The sequence below is a fragment of the Lycium barbarum genome, chromosome 6 (genome assembly GCF_019175385.1).
Source record: "Lycium barbarum isolate Lr01 chromosome 6, ASM1917538v2, whole genome shotgun sequence".
Classification (NCBI taxonomy): domain Eukaryota; kingdom Viridiplantae; phylum Streptophyta; class Magnoliopsida; order Solanales; family Solanaceae; genus Lycium; species Lycium barbarum.
The window spans coordinates 96,354,610-96,373,455 of NC_083342.1; the positions used below are offsets into that span (position 1 = coordinate 96,354,610).

Consider the following 18,846-nt stretch of genomic DNA (forward strand, 5'->3'; position numbering starts at 1 on the left):
TATTTTAGTTTTAAATTAAACTAACTGTGTAATTACACTTGTGCAACCAAACAACACGCTTGTAATTATACTGTAATAATATTATGACAAACAAACAGATCGTTGTAACTAAAATACTGTGTAATTACTAGACTGTGTAATTACTAAAATACTGTGTAATTCCAATTAGCTGGTGGCTTTCCATACATTTACCAGTTTCATAGCTTCTGTCATGATTACGGCCAAATTGTTACAAGGCGGTCCAAAACAAGCAATGTTTGCTGCACAGCTTCAACATTGTGAGATTGAAATTAAAGAAAAGTGGTAATAGTATTATTTTGTCTCTGGGGTCCCAACTTCCATTTCCATATAACATTGACAGGTTCCCTATCTGTAATATTTGTGAAACTTCAGTTCTTCATACTCATCACTGAAGAATTAAGTGCAAATTTATTAGGAACTAGAGAGCTATTCGTTGTTTTTACATTTTCTTTTCAATCTTTGTTCTTAAATTTGACTCTTTTTGAAGTTTATTTTCGATCTTTGAAGCTGATTCCTTTTTACATTTAAGTCATATTAAGGGGTGTCAAAAAATGTAGAAATGTCGTGACCTAGGTTTGAACCCATGATTTAAAGACTTTTTGCAACCCCTTAACCGCTACGCTAAGCCTTCACTTTGTGTTAAGGGGTGTCAACAGTAGTATACATACCGATAAAATCAAAATTTCACCTATATATATAATGTAATTTTCCGGCGAAGGGGTGTCGCTTGACACCCCTCAAGCCAAGGTGTCTCCGCCCATGAAGTTGTGTAGTGTACTATCTAGAGTAGGAGAGTGTTTGAGTAAAGCTTCAACCAGGGCCGGCCAGAGGGCCAAGCCACTAAAGTGGAGGCTTTAGGCCCAAAATTTTGGGGTTTTCATTTTTTTCATATGGTGTTCGATACTTGTATTAAATTTTTCGATTAATTCGATGTCGAGACACGCAAGGCCGGTTAAAGTGGTTAATTTTCTTTTAAAAAATATTCACCAGAAAAAATAAGACCTCCCGTTAAATTGACTTTAGGCCCCCGATCTTATTGAGCTGCTCCTGGCTTCAATCTTGTCAAATTGACTAAATACTTTTCGGCGTATTTACGAGTCAGATACTCATAATTTTTTTATCTTATAAACACTTTTTCTTTGATCAAGTTTTTTCTATTGTATCCCTAACATCTTTTTAAATTCTCAAAATAACAAGTCAGATACTCATAATTGTTTTAGCTTATAAACACTTTTACTTTGATCAAGTTTTTTCTATCCCTGACATCTTTTTTAATTCTCAAAATACCCTTCCTAAATAAAAACTCTTACTCCCACTTCATTTCATATACATCATTCCTCCTTTTCTTGTATAAATTCCTTTTAATGTACAATTTTTGTGAAGACCTTTCAGGGGTTTGGTAGTCATTTTAAACTACTTCTCATCACCTTTTTTTGCCGAACACTTCAATTGCTTAGTATATGTTTTTTCAATTCTAACCAAACATGCACTTATAAGTATCTTTTAACACTTAATGCTTATCAGTTACTTTCAAATAGATAAGCCAAATAGACTCTAACTGCTATAAGTAATTAACTGTATTGGTTTTCATTACTGTTAGTGATTTAATTTAAACTTTTTTTTAGAAAACTACGACGAAATACTAGCTAGTACCAAGCAAATACTAGAATACTACGACGACAGTTGCATGCAAATACTAGCTAGTGCCAAGCAAATACTAGAATACTACGACGACAGTTGCGTGCAAATACTAGCTAGTATCAAGCAAGTACTAGAATACTACTACGACAGTTGCGATCAAATACTAGCTAGACAGGCAACACTGATTCCATAAATCAATGGTGTCATTAGCAATTCTATAGTATTTTGCAGGACACGACTAGCTAGGTAGGGGCCTAAAATTACATAGTCAATATGGGCCTTATGGTTATGATCGACCATGAATACGTGAAATGAATTGTCACCTGACTTTTTGGTGCTTTCAGAGTGGTCTTTTTCAATCTTCACTTTTCAATATTATTCCCACAGATAGGCCAAAAACAGAAACAGATCCTGAAATTATTAGATAGTGATTTGCTAAGCTCCCCACTTATTTAAAGTCAAATGACATAAAGCCACAAATTTCCCCTTTGCTTTCACATTCCTCTAGTCTCTTCACCTACTATATGCTTTCTCAGATTCAATTCTGGCTTCTGCTTTTCCTCCAGCATTCATAATGACTACTTATCTGATTATATCACCCCCTTTCTTCTTTATTTACTTTTCTATATTCTTGGGCTATATTCAACTCCTCCCTCTTATCAAATCATGCTTTCCAGTGTTAGACTTTTTGTCGACTCATAAAAAATGAAACAGTGTCTTGGTGTTTATCAGTCTAGAAACAAGCCCTTTATTTGACCACTCAAAACTTAATTCACTCCTATATCCTTGACAATGTTTGTCATTAATTCCACATGTTCATATCAGGTTTCTAAGCTCATTGATGATCATGAATAGGTAATGGCGGATTCAGGATTTTTCAAATAGGGAAGTCAAAATATAAAAGAAGTAAGCACATGAGAAGTAAAAGGGACATGAAATACATGCAGGATAATCATTAAGACCATCATACTTGCCGAACATCCATGAACTGATCAGATTAACCAAACAAAATTGAGTCATTATGTATTAAACAGAAGCAAAAGCCACGGTAACGGTAGAATGATAGTAAAAAGTCATAGCAAACCCATATATATATATGTTTACCTATTTACATGGTGTTTGTCAATTGACATCGCTTGGACAAAGATTGCTCTGCCACTGGAAACAGGTATGCAACTTGTTTTATTCACGTTCCTTGCTCAGACTTTCATGAACAATGACTGCTCACAATATGCCCTTAGGAATACAGTGGAAGTGAGTCACCTGCCTCAATAAATTCTCTTTTTATCCCAACTAATCTAGATGTAGATTTAGTTGATCAATAAGTTATGTGCAGTTAATCCCAGCTTTAAATTACAGAGATTGCTGTTAGTTTAACACCAATTTTTACCACATAGAATGTAATGTTGCCTTTACTTATACCACATTGTCACACCCCGATGAGGGGCATGACGGGCACCCGACCCCAACAGCCGAGTACCACTTGACGTGACATAATATAACCTTAATACAACAATCCTGATCGCAATCATTAGCATGTACATATAAGAGTATTGGTACACAGAAAGGCCCAACACAAGGATAACATAACCTCTTTGTGAACGACTGTATACATAAGCTAGCTGACAAGGCCGCAATATGAACATCATAAAATATCATATAGCCGCCCAGGCTATAACATGTGTATCATAAGTATAATGAAAACATGCATGACTCTGACACCCACTACACTGTTTATGAGCCTATAAGAGAACGCACATTTGTCATATATATAAGCTGTAGACTTGATATATAACCAACTGGCAAGCCCGACATAGTGGTACTTGCTGACGTCTCGCTGAAGCTGGCGATCCTATTGAGAAGGTCCTTCTGCTCTGCCTGTCAGGACCTGCAGCGCCTCAAGAAGTGGAACGGTCAGTACGAATAAAAGTACTGAGTATGTAAGGCAGGGAAGTAATGACATCAGTAAAATATAAATGTAAACATGGGAGAATAGTGATAACTGGTAACCGACATCTGAAACCATACAATATGCCATGCATGGGAAAATCATTTTTCATATGCAAGTAAATATACATAATATATATATAAATATAACGTACCCGACCCTTTCGGGACTCGGTGTGAAACGTACCCGGCCTTTTCAGGACTCGGTGTGTATATCATCTTCATCATCATATCATCATCCTCCCCGCGTCCGGGGTTTCCTGCGTCCGGGAAAACATCATTATATCACAACGTACCCGACCCTAATGGGACTCGGTGTGAATAACCAACTGATCAGTGGTTGCACATCTACGTGCCGTACCCGGCCGACTATAGCGCGGCTCCGTGGAGTAAAATAGTGCATATATATATATATATATATATATATATATATATATATATATATATATATATATATAAATGCATGAGGGGTCAAAGAAGTGACATTGGGCCTTTTGGAGTAACGTAAGGTCGTTATACCTCCGAATATATTATGGGACACATATCGAGGACGGGGAATGACTCAAATGATAATACTCACATTAACATTATAAGGATCTTTCATAAATTATACGGACGGTTTAATAGGAGTCAATGAACGACTTAGCTGGGGACGTTTACTTAATTTCGAAACATATCGGAAATTCCGTAAAAAAATAAATAAAGATTTTCAGAAAAATAGCATCTTTCAAGAAATATATGTACTTCTCATAAAATAAGTATTTTTCGTAAAATATATATATATATATATCATAAAATGTAGGAAATCCGGAATAGACTCGAATAGATTGATAATGCACGCTAGGAGTTCTATTGATTCATGCCAAGGAAAACGATAGCGAAAACCTTACATATCTTTATCTTCAAACAAGTGACCTGGAGGAATTCCCTATTCCCACGCTGGTCCTTCTCTCGCACCTAAATGGAAATATACGACCTGGGTTAGTCTTCTCTTAGCTTGCATGCGAAATATTCTAGGTGTTATATCCAATTCTTTCGGAGTTACGGAAATTCGGGCTGCATTTCCTCTGTTTATACTCCGATCCCAGGATTATAACAACAACCCAACACCAACAATCATAATCCAAACTCCTTCCCAAGTTTTCCAGATATGAGTTAAAAATAGATTTGTGCAATGTTGTACAAGAAAAATATGAATAAATACATTTCAGCTAATATTATTAATATCATCTTTGCAGTACAAGAAAATATGAACAAAATACTTATCAACTATTATCACTCTAAGACATACACGGCTAATGTTACAAGTAAACTCCCAATTAATGCACCGCTTAAAAATGCAGGATAAAGGAGGCAAGCAAATGAAAATACAAAGCTTAAGGCATATTAAACTAGCTTAGTCTTAAGATGTCAATCGTCTTAGTCATTAGAATTTAATGTTCGAGGACTTGTGCCCAATTTGGATGGCTTAGGTTCTCCGTTCCTTGGACTGAACGGCCCCCTTCCACCTGAAAGTGGACTTTGTTGGCCTCTCAGTTTGCTAATTTGTGGACTGTATGCTTTTTCTGGTATGCGCGGGCTTTGAAGGAGCTTAGTATCTCTTATTGGAGTTGCTGTTGAACTTGTGATCTTAGGGCTGTTAACTCGCTTTACCTCACCCCTGCTTCTAGTAATGATTTCGTCAAAAATCTCTCCACTTTCTGCATAGGAAGGTCTTGAACCAAATTCACCGTCCTGCATGTGTTAATATTAGTCCTCCAGTCTTTGAATAAATCAAACTACAATTAAATATCAGATTACTGATGAGGGGATTTACCGTAGGAAGATTGAATGGTACAGCTGGTGACTCTTCATAATCTGCTGCATCTAAATCTTGAAGATGTGCCCCTTTGAAAAACGTAGGCAATATATATTGTCTAACTGGAACCAAAAGCATGATCAACAGAGGGAAAAGGAGCCCCGCGATTGGAACCCATGTAATGCCAAAGCAAGCAAGCAAGTAGAGTGTTTGGAAAATTGTGAATGCCACTATGCTCTTGAAAGGCACAGTCTCTACAAAAGTGGCATGATAGTCCTCTAAAACTCTGCAAGCAAGATTCATCATTTTGTTAAGGAAATTCCTAAAAAAAAAAAAAACACAATTTGAAAAGCTAAATTTAAAGGCATTTTTTGAAAGGGTTAATTACTTGTATCTTCGGCTTGGTGCAGTGAATAGGAGTAATATTCTCTCCCAAAATTGGTTGCCTGGCAGACTTTCAATGGCCATGTAAGCGAAATAGCCCCATAGCACTGAGGTTGGAATCATTCTGAGTACTGGCATGGCAGCAACACATCCCCCTACCATAGTGGCTTGAAGCAAGTTACTGACGCGCTGTTCTTTCACTTCAACAGGCAATAAATCATCAATTTCCTTCTCAACATCGAAAATTGTTTCATCCACCGGAGCATCGATGTGTCCCATGCTTGAAGCTAACTGAATTGTTGATTCTTTTAACTCCTTCAGACCCTGCAAAAATAAGGAAATCAAGCTGTTGAATAAGCTATAATTGAGCTACTTGGTAAAATCAAGTACTAGTAGATAGTAATGGTTATTGGCATAGTTTCAGAACTTTAAGCTCCATCATCGGTCAAGAGGCATGTCACATACTCTAGCTGATGGTTCCTGGTAGATAAGAGGAGTTTGCATCTGTTGATAAGCTTCCTGCATATTCCCATACAGTTGTCCCAAGCTTGAATTTTTCTGCATACTTTTGCGTGCTGTGTCAACTAGTCTGTTACGAAGCAGCTGCACAAAAAGAATATCTTAGTTTGTGGAACAATTTAAAGAAGAACAGATTGTAGTCTCACTAAGCTGGAATTTACCTGGTGCTTAAGAGTAGCTAGACTTTTAGTATGCATTGGGGACTGTGGGATCACACCATTTGATGGAGGGATACCAACAAGGCCGCACATTAGTGTCTACAACGAAGGAATCCCAAACCAAAATGTCACGAAAAGAAGCAAAATACGGAAACCAAAGCTATGTGTAGCAAAATGAATTTCGGCATACCAAGAACCCCAAAAGAAGCAAGTCATAGTGGAAAGAGGATGGCTTTCTAAGATTGAACTCTTTCTGCTGAGCTAATTGGGAGGCAACACTGTGGTCAAAATAGTAAAGCACAGCAATCATAGTTGCAGGAATGAAAGCACCAAGTATGTAGAGAACTGGTACATTTAGCATGTCCTGCAGATGATCAGAATATCAAAGTTAGTCGTTCATAAGTCTGAAAAGTAAAGATGAACTAATATCAGTGAGGAAGAAACATATGCCTTGATAACAGTCCAATTCTCATATGCACCAGGTGACCATGGATTTGGGCTGACGAGGCGCCTTGGAATTCCTTCAGGAACACTTTCAGATGGTATATAGGAAACTGCTGTCCACACTACAACCATAAGTGGCACACCGTAGTCTGCAATAAGACTACGAAGCCAACCTGTTGAAAGAGGAGCAAAATTTTAACTCATCCAAGTCCAGAGTTGTCAATTTGGAACCAATATTAAAGATAGAGTTCAGAGGTTAATAAATATGACAAAAATCCTCGGTCATAAACAGTTATCATTATGTGAACACGTTATTTGTGCTTACCTGTTCCATATCGCCATGCTCTTGCTTTCCTGCTTTTCAAAGCAGTTAGCAGTAGACCAAATGAGAGAACCAGTGCGAACATTCCATTAGCAAACCTCCACGAAGGCATGAACTCGGTTAAACGAGGGTTGTCCCTTTTCGGAACGCGAAACTCATCTACCAGGCCCTAAAGTGAAAAGGTAGAAACAGAACAGAAAATTATTTTTCCGATTATATTTAACTAAACAATGGAGTGATAACCTGAAAGGATTAATTGATTAATTAGTCAAATGCCCTCCTGATTGGATACTAAGAGGGGAATAGATTAATTAGTACAATAGTTTACTTACTTTGATGGCTTGCTGCATGAAGAGCATGGCAATAAGCATGCCAAAGAGTTCTCCAGCCAAACGGGTAAACCTGTTAATGATGGAGCACGCTCCTAACACTGCCAATAAGAAGAGCAAAACTGCAGTCCAGACGCATACCCTGAGAAATCGTGATGATTGTATTGTTAATTAAACTAACTGGTGATTTAAGTTTAGACAAAAAGATGAAAGAGTACAAGGGAAAGCAAAAAAATAGCACTCACCAACCAGTCCAAGCAAGAAAGAGACCAGGACCAAGATCAGCTCTCTGTTTAGCAAAGTTGAACATGAATGTGTACATTATTACAGTTGGTTCTGCAACTCCTAAGATCAATAAAGGTTGACCACCAATGATGGAGTGTATAATTCCACATATTGCAGTAGATGCTAATGTTTGAACTGCAGTTAGAATTCCATCTGTAAAAGTGTTCACTTTGAGTTTTAGTTTCCAAATTAATGCAAAAAAAAAAAAAAAAAAAAAAAGAATCATAAAGTTTGCAGGTCTAAATACTTAAAAGCTTGTTAAACAAAGTGCAATAGTCTGTGATAACATACCAGTATTTCTCTCCAGCTGCTCACCAAATGAAATCACAGGAATTGCCGAGGCAAAGAATATGTATGTGGTGGGTGCCAAGATCCTGAAAACCAGTAACTCTATTAATTCACCTCAGCTTAGCCCCATGGACATACAAGAACAATCTAACAATAGTATTTCTCCCAATTAACCCTCAATGACATACTATTCAACATGTCACGCTTTCTTTTTTAGTAAGTATGTTATAATAAAAGAGTTGCACTTCACTATATTAAGAAACTCTTTAACTTTAAACTTTTCATTTAACAGCATTCTATTATGGTCATAATCTCATAGAAATGTCATACTTAACATGTTTAAGCTAATATGTTCTAAGGCTACTTTAGATATGGTAAAATTTGGTACCTGAACCCGGCCTTGATCCCACTGGTCCAATCTTGCTTGTAGCACAGCAGGCGTCCATGGAGATCATTCTTGATTCCACGAAAAGGTACAAATGTCTCTTCCATGTGGGCAGGTATAAGAATCCACTCAACTCAAGACAACTTACAAATCAAATCTCTGCTTAACTTACACAAATTGTTGGAGTCGTATAAGTTAACGAACTTGATAAGAATTATGTCCTGGAAAAGAAGTGGCAAGAATGGCAACAAGTCTAGAAAAGGCCATCTTAGTAGCAAAAAACCATTTTCTTGTCACAGTTAGCCGAAATATTTCTGGGGAAACTTGAACAAGAAAGCAATGCACGAAGAAAGAAAGACACTAAAAAAAAGAATTTAGCAGATTTACATGATGCACGCAAGTGACAGTGGAAAAGAGTACAAATCAAGAGAATAGCTCCTCAGAATTTCAAATGTTGGGAGTGGAATTGATGGTATTAAGGGAAGGAAACAAATGTGTGCGCGCTAAGAAAGTGCAGAAATATGCCAATATATATAGAAACCAAAAAAAGAGAAAGTTAGAGAGACTAACGTGAGGCCCGGGTCGGGAGATTGGAGGTGGGGTGAAAGAGGAAAACAGGATATTCAGATTCTTTAATGTCAGTATGTCACTGTTGCAGGTTTGGTCAGCAGTATCAGCACATACTTCGGAATAATATATACTATAGTCAAATGAAATGAATCGGATTAAACAACCCTATTGGGCAGAGAGCAAGGCAAACCATTATAATTCAATGTCTCAAAACAAAGAAAATTTCTGGTACTGCATTTTCAAAATGCTTGACCCAAAGATTATGATGAAATTACCTCTCTTATCAGCTACTTTGAAGTTTAAATTAGCTAAATCAAATGGGCTCTAAATGACATGTTTGTCACTCGGAAGTGTTCCGAAATCAAAAAAGGAAAGTAAATGTGCTAATCCCAACTAAAACTACCTTTTTCTCATTCCATTTTACTTGACATGTATACTTAAAATAAATTGTCCTTTTTACTAGTTCATTTTAGCAAATTAAGGGTGATTTTTTTTTTTCTTCTAATACACTCTTATCAGTAAGTAACTATACAAAATAACAGTAATCGAATTTAAATTTCCAAAATATAATTAATCAAGATAATTTAGTAAAATAGATCTCTAATAAATAATTTCTTAAAAGAAGCGTCAAGTCAACAAGGCAAGAAGATAGAACTACGAGAGTATTAGAGGGGAAAAAAAAGGGGGGGTGACAATACGTAAACAATGTAACAGAATATGCCAATTGTTAAAAAAAAAAAAAAATATGCCAATTGTATATTGGTATGTACTATTACGACAGCAAACCACAGGTTTGTTATAGCATCGATCATACCTGTAAACGTTATTAAAGCGATGAATATAGATATGAATATACAATGCATGAATTTTTTGGCAACTTGATACTCTTATATTGAAAATGAGGAGTGGTGGCGGTGAGATTCTTGCATTGTAACCAATTTTTGCCGTCATTTCACGGCAAGTTGATTAGTTGCTTAAAGATCCGTTACCTTTTACTCTGTCCGTTCCATTTAATTGTAAGAATAAGCTTTTAAACGTCTTTAAATAAAATGGCAATTTAACTAATATACGCTTATTGACTTTTAACCTTTGACCGCATTCATCTAACTTTTTTTATAAATAAGTGAACTTTATTTACGTCGTCATTATAGAACAACTAATGCTAGGTGTAAGTTGGAAAAAATGATTAATTATATTATTTTTTGATCTTTTCAGAATAAAGTATTTGGGAATAATTAGTTTCAATAACACGACAACTAAATGAGAACGGAGGTAATACTTTTTAGGGGAATGGAATAGCGGGACGACTGTTTGTACTTTATATACATTAATTTACATGTTATTTCTTGTTTTTGTTGATCAGGGAAGGTTTGTTTTGCGTCATCTTTCATTGGCTGGTTTGCTCCGAAATTCATTTTTACACTTGCTGGTAAATAGATCAGTGATTCATCCATCGATTAATCAATGACATCTTAATTTCAAAATAATTACATTTAATGAAATAAATTCTACGTATTCATATATTCCACTAATCCACTCAATGCGTTAATTGAATTAGAAGTTTAAAACTTAAATTGTTTCCAAAAAGAGAAATGTATCATTCTTTTTTAGACAAACGGAAGAAAAAAACTACTTAACATAAACCGAAACCCAGGAATGTAAACACTTTTTCGACCTCTTGAAAAAAATATCTTCTTTCTTTGAGAAGATTTCTAGTGATACTAATATTTAAATGCATTCTAAGTAACTAGTAGCGTGTCTTTTCCCCAGAACATGCTGATTAGCAAATAAAATCCTACAAAAATAGCGGGAAGAAAGCCTTTTCATTGTGAAAAAAGCAACGAAAAAAGGTCCAACAATATTTGCACCCAAAAGCGTAAAGCGATAGGAATAGCACTTACTATATTTATTTAAGTGCATTTTCAGTAACTTAATAGAATAATGAATGTAATCGAAGATACTCTCTTAATAGGATGGCCCATCACTCAACAACCACCTTAAATATGATTCTCACCTTCATTTTTAAATCATCTATTAGTTGGACTAGAAATGAAGATTTTTGCAGCTTCGTTTTCTTAGTCTATAAAGTTTTTTTTTTTGTGTGTGTGCATATAAGTAGCATCAATATATTTTTTTCATTCAAATTAACAAGCATCTTATATATTCATCTATAAAAAGACGTTACGTGGATTGAAGGATTTATACATACCGCTAACTAGGGGTGGCAAATGGGTGGATTTGATTCGGTTGAAAATGGTTTAAACAAAAATGGGTTGGATTTCAAACCGCCCATATTTTATATGGGTAAATATGAGTTGGGTGATAAATAGTTGGGTTGGTTATGAGTTAACCTATATTATACAAGTGTACTATTATTTCAAGTGTATGCTTATAATTTTTTTCTTTTGTCAAGTTAAATTAATTTTTTCATATAAATTTCAAGGGTGAGGGGTGGGGGTATGTTTTTTTTTTTCATTTTTTATAATTTTTTATAAAAGTAAAATATATGAAATTGATTTTTTTGTTTGGGTGGGGGGGGGTGTTGGAGGTAGGGGAGGGGTGGGGTGGGGGACCAGAAATTCTTTTCCATTATTTATAAAAAATTTATAGAAGTAATATATATGAAAATTGAAATTTGGGGGGGGGGGGGGGGGGGGGAGGGGGGGAGGGGGGAGGGGGGGTCTGAGAGGTGTGGGGAGAGGGTAAGAATTTTTTCCATTTTTTATAAAAGTAAAATATTTGAAATTGAAATTTGTGGGGTGGGGGAGTCGTGGAGGGGTGGGGTGGGCGTACGATTTTTTTTTCCATTTTTTATAAAATTTTATAAAGGTAAAATATATGAAATTGATTTTTTGGGGGAGGGGGGGGGGGTTATAGTAGGGGTCGGGGTAGGGATCAGAGTGGGAGGTAAGAAAAAAAATTCTCCTTTTTTATAAGCTTTTTACAAAAGAAAAATAAAATATATGAAATAAAAAAAAATGTGCGGGGTGGGTGGTGGGGTAGGAAGTAAGAAAGAAATTTCTCATTTTCAAAATGAGTTGTTATCGAGTCTAGTGTGTTCTTATATGGGTACTCATATTTTACCCATATTGCCCATATTTTTATGGATTAAAGAGAGACTTGAAGCTCATATTTATCCACCTGAAATATGAGTGACCTAACTCACTAACACGTGAGTAAAATAGGCTAATTTTCTAAATATGGGCTCAAATTGCCAACTCTACCGCTAACATATTCCATACTTTAATAGGAAGGTGACGGGAAACTTCCTTGAATACAATTGAAATGAGGTGAATGCCTTTGGATTGTGGATTCTTAGAATTTAGAACTAGCAACATCTTGCCAACTTGATAGAAGTGAGTGTGACAAAAAATAAACTCCATTTATTTCTTCTTCCTTTTTTATTGGATGAAAAATGAACTCGTCAATAAGAAGTGAAAGAAAGTAGTACACATGATATTTGTTATTAATCTGCATTCGACCATAACTTGAACAGAATCTGCAGAAAAAAATGTAAAAGAAATAATTCAATTCCGCTGAACTCACAATGTTTGGTAAGGAAATTATTCCCCTCAATGTATCTGAAGTTATGGAATACATCCTCCCATGATAGAACAAACTAACTTATCAGCGTAACGGTACTTCAAACAAAGGTGAACGTGAATGCAACAGGCGGCAACAAATCACACAAAATTTATTTGAAGTGCAGAAAGAAAGAAAAAGATAATCAAAATTTTCGTAAGTAAAAATCTGCGAGAACGGACATGTATTTATAGCCAACATAAGGTAGTATGAATGGGTGCTAAATTGTGCCTTATCGGAAAAGTCACAACCTATTCAATGTGAAAAGGTGTTATTCAAATTGCATCATTTCTAGTTTCTCCTAGTGTCTTTTCGAGAAATTAAACACCTATTCATTTTCCATTACACCTCTTAAAAACCCTCCCTGCATAAAATACATAGTACTGGAGGCTATATTACCAACTCGACTGCATAGCTGTTTTTTATTTATTAATCTCTATATTAGGAGTTTAATCATAACCCATGATCATTGCAAGTTGCAACCACCACTTAGTTTTTAAAGAAAAAAGTTGGACAAAAGCAGAGACAAACACCAAATAAAGCATGCAATATAAATACCAGCAATATCGGAAACAATTTAGAGTGATTGTACTAAATTAATATGTTTATTTTAAAAGTGTTTGCGGAGGAATCTCTCTCTTTCCATTAATGTTTTTGGCCAATAAAAGATACCAAATTACCAGACGAGTGCAATCACGGGGAAAAGCTTCTATCAATAAAATGACGTCAAGATAAAGCAAACTAATAATTCAATAAAATGTTACAGTACTTAGTAATACGGGTGTAATAACGTAATTTTGGCTACTCAAGCCGTGTATGTTAAATTGGTTCCTGGTTGTGATGCGATATTAAAACCATAAAATAAAGAATAAAGTGCAAGAAGTGTATATGTACATTGTAGTTAACCACATGACTAGAAAATTATTCCTACAATAGTCGAGATCATACTTAGTGCTTCCAACTAATTATATCATAATTTAATAAATCGATTATGTCTTAATTCTAAATTAATTAACAGTCAGGTAATATATATGAATTCATCACAATTATTAGAATAAGGGTACGGCAAAAAATCATTAATTCTATCGTGATTTTTTAAAATGACAATTATTTTTTGCTAAAATATTTTTTAGTAATCATGATAACTAAAAAAGAACGAAAGATATATATATATATATATATATATATATATATATATATATATATATATATATATATATAAACTTTAAACTCAATTTTTTTCTAAATTCGTATCAAGTTCAAACACCTGACCAGTCGCACCAATCAAGTATATAGGCCAAAAATTGGATCCGGGGTTAAGACTTGTAGCCGATTACGTGGGAAGCCGGAGGAGTTATCTAGCTGTCTTCCACTCTCACCTACTCGTTCACATCAGGTCGTCTCGATCACAACGCCTATGTATACGTTAATGTATGGGGGAACATAAAAGTCACATCACCCATACTTTAGAGAATGAAAAGTTAAGGACTGGCATATATAAACCTAGTTTAGGAAAGAAGGAAGGTGCAATGGGAAAAACGCATATCCGGGCAAGCCTTTGTAACCCGAAGCTCGGGGAGTTCGGGGTATCTACACAGCTGTCCTCCACTCCCACTAACTCGGGTCAGTGTGTCGTAGCAGAGACGCACGTTGAGTCACAGTTGCGTCACATCACCCGAACGTTAGGGGTTAGAAAAGCCTTGGTTTGGCTTATATAAGGAGCCCTAGGGGAGAAGAAAAGGATCATCTTCTCTCCCACACACACTCTTGTAAAACATCATTCTATTCTTAAAAGAACAGGGTATATACACAGAATCATTATTTTCTGATAATTTTTAGCTGCTTTGATCTTATTATATTGCTTTTGTTTCTCATTAAACTGTATTATGATCTAAACTTCTTCGGGCCGAGCTCATGGAAAGAGTCCTCGGGGTTAGATACGTCCCACTTGTCTTCAAACCCTTAGAAAATAAATCTTTAATTGGTTTTTTGGTTAACCCCGATTTCACCGGAAAATAGTTTGGCGCCATCTGTGGGGATAGACAGTTGTGGTGTCATCCTGATCTGCAGCAAGAGCTCACCCATAGGAAAGCATGCACGATTATGATACATAACCAAGCATATAAATGATAAGCGATAGTTCTCGTGAGTCTCATAAACCTGAGGATACGCGAGCTGTGATAAACCTGGTAAAAGTGATAGTATCTGAACATAACGATGAGTTCTCTCAGGAGCACAGGAATGTCGGAGGTAGGATTCCACAAATGCAACTTAGTGAAGAGCGGAGCGGAGCGGAGGCATTTTAAGCGTGGAGAAATCAAAGGAGCCTTGGAGACGCGTGTTTGCTGAAAGGGCTCGACCCAAGTTTCGGGCGAGAAAGCATAAACCCGTGCAAAAGGGAGGTCCTCAGAAGGGAGGTCCTCAGAAGGGAGGCTCGTTGACTAGAGATGAGGTTGTAGCCACACTCAAGCCGCAAAATGATATGATGCGGCGAATGGAGACGGCTATGGCCGCTATGATCAACCATTCCAGGGTTGGAACTCTGACATCCAGCCAAAACGTTGAAAAAGCCTCCACAACACTGCAGGTCAAAAGAGGGGAAACTGACGGTGAGAAAGAACGGTTGGGCTAGTTCAACAAAGCTCTCATCAAGGTCGAAAAGGAGGTGCATGAAAGGATGAACCAAATACTTGGGGCGCTATCTATCGTGAAGGGCATAAGAGCTTGAAAATACGAGATATCACTATACTCGGAGAGTACGCCTGACATGTCTAAATACGACGGAACCACAGACCTAAAAGAGCACATAACGACCTTTGAAGCGGCCATCGCCAGACATGACCTCAAACAGCACGACGTTGAATCGATCATACTGAAAAAATTCCAACACACGCTTGTTAAGGGAACACTTTCTAGGTACAATCATTTACTCGAATATTCTATTGACTCTTTCACCTCGATGGCAGATGCTTTCGTCAAAGCTCACGCAGGGGCCCAGAGGGTCGAGACACATTAGCAAGATGTATTTTTCATAAAGCAACATAAGATGAGCTGCTGAGGGGGATTTGTAGACAAATTCCAAAGGGAGAGGATGTTATTACCTGCGATCCCAGAAAATTGGGCCGTGGCCGCCTTCACAGATGGACTAAACCCAAACAGTTTGGACGCATCCAAAAAATTGAACGAAAGCTTTAGGGAATTCCCTGCAAATACATGGAGTGAAATAAACCTTAGGTACATGGCTAAAATGCGAATTGAGGAAGATTAGCGAGCAACCGAACCGACAGAAGGGGGAAGACGCCCCCCTTAAGAGACCAGATCCGAGGTTCAACGCAAATTCCATGAACTAGAGAGAACGGTTTGAACCATACAAAGCTCGTGGGCTCCCCAGCCAAAGCTCGAACAGAGGGAGTGATAAAAGCAATCGGGGCCTTATCGGGAGGGGGCTCCCACGCTTTGAAGGAACGATGTCAAGAGGAACTGGACCCCTTAAGTTGTCAGATCACAATTTTAATATCGACGCTGTGGAGCTCGTAGCGGTAATGAAAACGATGAAAGAAACAAGGTTTCCTGATGAGATTCGGACCAATCGGGGTAAAAGGAACACGAGGCTCTGGTGTACACTTTCACAGCATGCATGGGCTCGCCACGGAGGATTGTAAAAATATAAGAATTGAGGTAGGCCAGTTACTACAGGCAGGACACATGAAAGAGTACATCAGTGACAGTGCGAAGCTCACTCTGAATCTAATTCAGGGACAGAAACCAGATAACGTGCCCCAACCAACTCACATTATCTACATGATTTTTGGGGTGACATGATAAACAAGATAACATACCCGTCACTCAAAAAGTATAAAGTCTCCATCACGACAAAAGTCGCGCCTGGGAACCCTCCAAAAGTGAAAGCATGTCCTTCTCCGACAACGACTGCTCGGGACTGACTCCTTCCCATAATGACGCCCTGATAATATCTATTCAAATTGCTAGCTCTTTAATTAAACGTGTGTTTATTGATCCAGGGAGCTCGACAAAACATAATCCGACTAAGGGTCCTGAAAGAAAAGGGAGCAGAAGGATCAATCATCTCGGCAACGAAGGTATTGATAGGGTTCACACGTTAAGTGAACTGAACTAGGAAGCATGCTGACGGTACGGAGCAGAATATAACCTTTGATCTAGAGTTCAGAGACATGTCCTACAATATGGATACATTCTATGCGGGCGGTCCAATCCACTTTTCACCAAAAGTCAAGTTCCCTACTTCTTGGGGGGTCGGGAAAATCAAAGGGGAACAGAAGGCTGCCCGGGAAATGGAAGCCCAGTGATGAAGGCCCAAGAGGGAAAGTCCAACAAATAGTAATCACAGTGACCGAGCTCAGGTGCTGAGCCCGGAAGGATAACGGAAAAGAGGATTTCGGATCAAGCCATCCCAAAGGGATTTTTAGCCCAGGAAGACAAAAATCCCATTCATTCAACGATAAAAGAAATGAAGCACGTGGAGCTTTTCGCAAAACTTCCTGAAATAAAGGTACACCTGGGCTCGGAACTCTCATCCGAGCTCAGGGATGGTTTTTAGATTCTTTAAAAGCTAACTCAGATTGCTTTGCTTGGTCTCACCTTAACATAATAGGAATTCTCGTGGAAATAGCCATGTAACGGCTAAGCTGTGATCCTGACCATCCCCCTATAAAATAAAGGAAAATGCTAATCTTAGCCATTAGGGACCAGTTCGTGAACGAAGAAGTAACACGATTGCTTAACATAGGATCGGTCCGAAGGGTGGAAAACCTAGATTGGATGGCCAATGTGGTGGTGGTGCCCAAGAAGATCAACAAACTCAGAATTTTCGTGGATTTCAAGGACTTAAATGAGAGTTGTTCAAAGGATTCCTTCCTATTGCCGCACATCGATCAGACGATCGATGCTACAGCAGGGCGTGAATTGCTTAGTTTCTTAGATGCGTGTTCTGGCTACAATGAACTCAGCTTGCACCCAGAGGACCAAGAGAAGACGTCATTCATGACCAATCATGGTAATTTCTATTATAATATAATGCCTTTAGGTCTTAAAAATACAGAAGCGACATACCAAAAGTTAGTGAACAAAATATTCGAAGGACAGATTAGCAAAACCATGGAGGTTTACATAGATGACATGATGGTCAAATCCCGGAGAGTGAAAGACTATTTATCCGCCTTGAAAACAACCTTTGACATTCTCTGTCAACACGGCATGAAGTTGAATCCAGAGAAGTGCGCCTTCGGGGTCAGGTCGGGGAAGTTCTTGGGTTTTCTGGTTTCCAACCGAGGGATTGAAATGAACCTAGATAAGGTCAAGGCTATTCAGGAACTGCCCCACACCTTGGGCAATGTTAAAACGGTACAAAGTCTAACAGGAAGAGTCGCGGCCTTGGGAAAATTCGTGTCCTGATCCTTAGAGAAGTGCGCCTTCGGGGTCAGGTCGGGGAAGTTCTTGGGTTTTCTGGTTTCCAACCGAGGGATTGAAATGAACCTGGATAAGGTTAAGGCTATTCAGGAACTGCCCAACACCTTAGGCAATGTTAAAACGGTACAAAGGCTAACAGGAAGAGTCGCGGCCTTGGGAAAATTCGTGTCTTGATCCTCAGATTGGTGCCATGAATTTTTCTGTCTAATGAAAAAAAATAACGGATTCAGGTGGACGCAGGAATGCCACCAAAGACTAAAAGATCTCAAAGCCTATCTGTCTGAACCTCACGTAATGGTAAAACCCAATGGAGGGGAGTGTCTGTTCACATACCTAACCGTTTCGGCAGTTTCAGTTAGTGTCGCACTGCTACGGGAAGATAGTGGAGATTTGCTGCCCATCAACTACGCCAATGAGGTCTCTCTTTTCATAAGGTTGGTATAATGCTCCTGGTGGGCCTTCTTCTTGAGATCAGCATGCTAGGAATGGAACTTATCCGCTTCTTCGCTATGAATTTTCCTCTCTTGCTCTATTTGGGCCAACTTTTCCTTCAGCTCTTCCAAGGATACCAGCCTCACCTCAAGGGCAGGAAGGCGCTCATGCTGCTTGTGATATTCCTCCCACTTTTCCTTCTCTTCGGCAAGTTTGCGTTGAAGGCCCTTTGCCATAAGAAGGTGGGCCTGGTGCATAAGAAAAAATAAAATTGTGTGAGCCAGCAGGTGCCT

The 18,846-nt window shown here is 37.9% G+C and overlaps 1 protein-coding gene across 1 annotated transcript; it reads right to left on the bottom strand.

The window, feature by feature from the left end:
* Window positions 1-4,802: 4,802 nt before the first annotated feature.
* Window positions 4,803-9,040, bottom strand: LOC132644907 (boron transporter 1). The gene is made up of 12 exons (XM_060361572.1): window positions 8,525-9,040; window positions 8,140-8,222; window positions 7,809-8,001; window positions 7,567-7,705; window positions 7,238-7,403; window positions 6,919-7,085; window positions 6,659-6,832; window positions 6,472-6,567; window positions 6,257-6,394; window positions 5,796-6,115; window positions 5,426-5,693; window positions 4,803-5,343 (listed from the first exon to the last, which is right to left on the bottom strand). Exons 1-12 carry the CDS (start codon window positions 8,626-8,628, stop codon window positions 5,029-5,031), a joined length of 2,163 nt encoding a protein of 720 aa, XP_060217555.1. The 5' UTR covers window positions 8,629-9,040; the 3' UTR covers window positions 4,803-5,028.
* Between the last annotated feature and the right edge of the window lie 9,806 nt (window positions 9,041-18,846).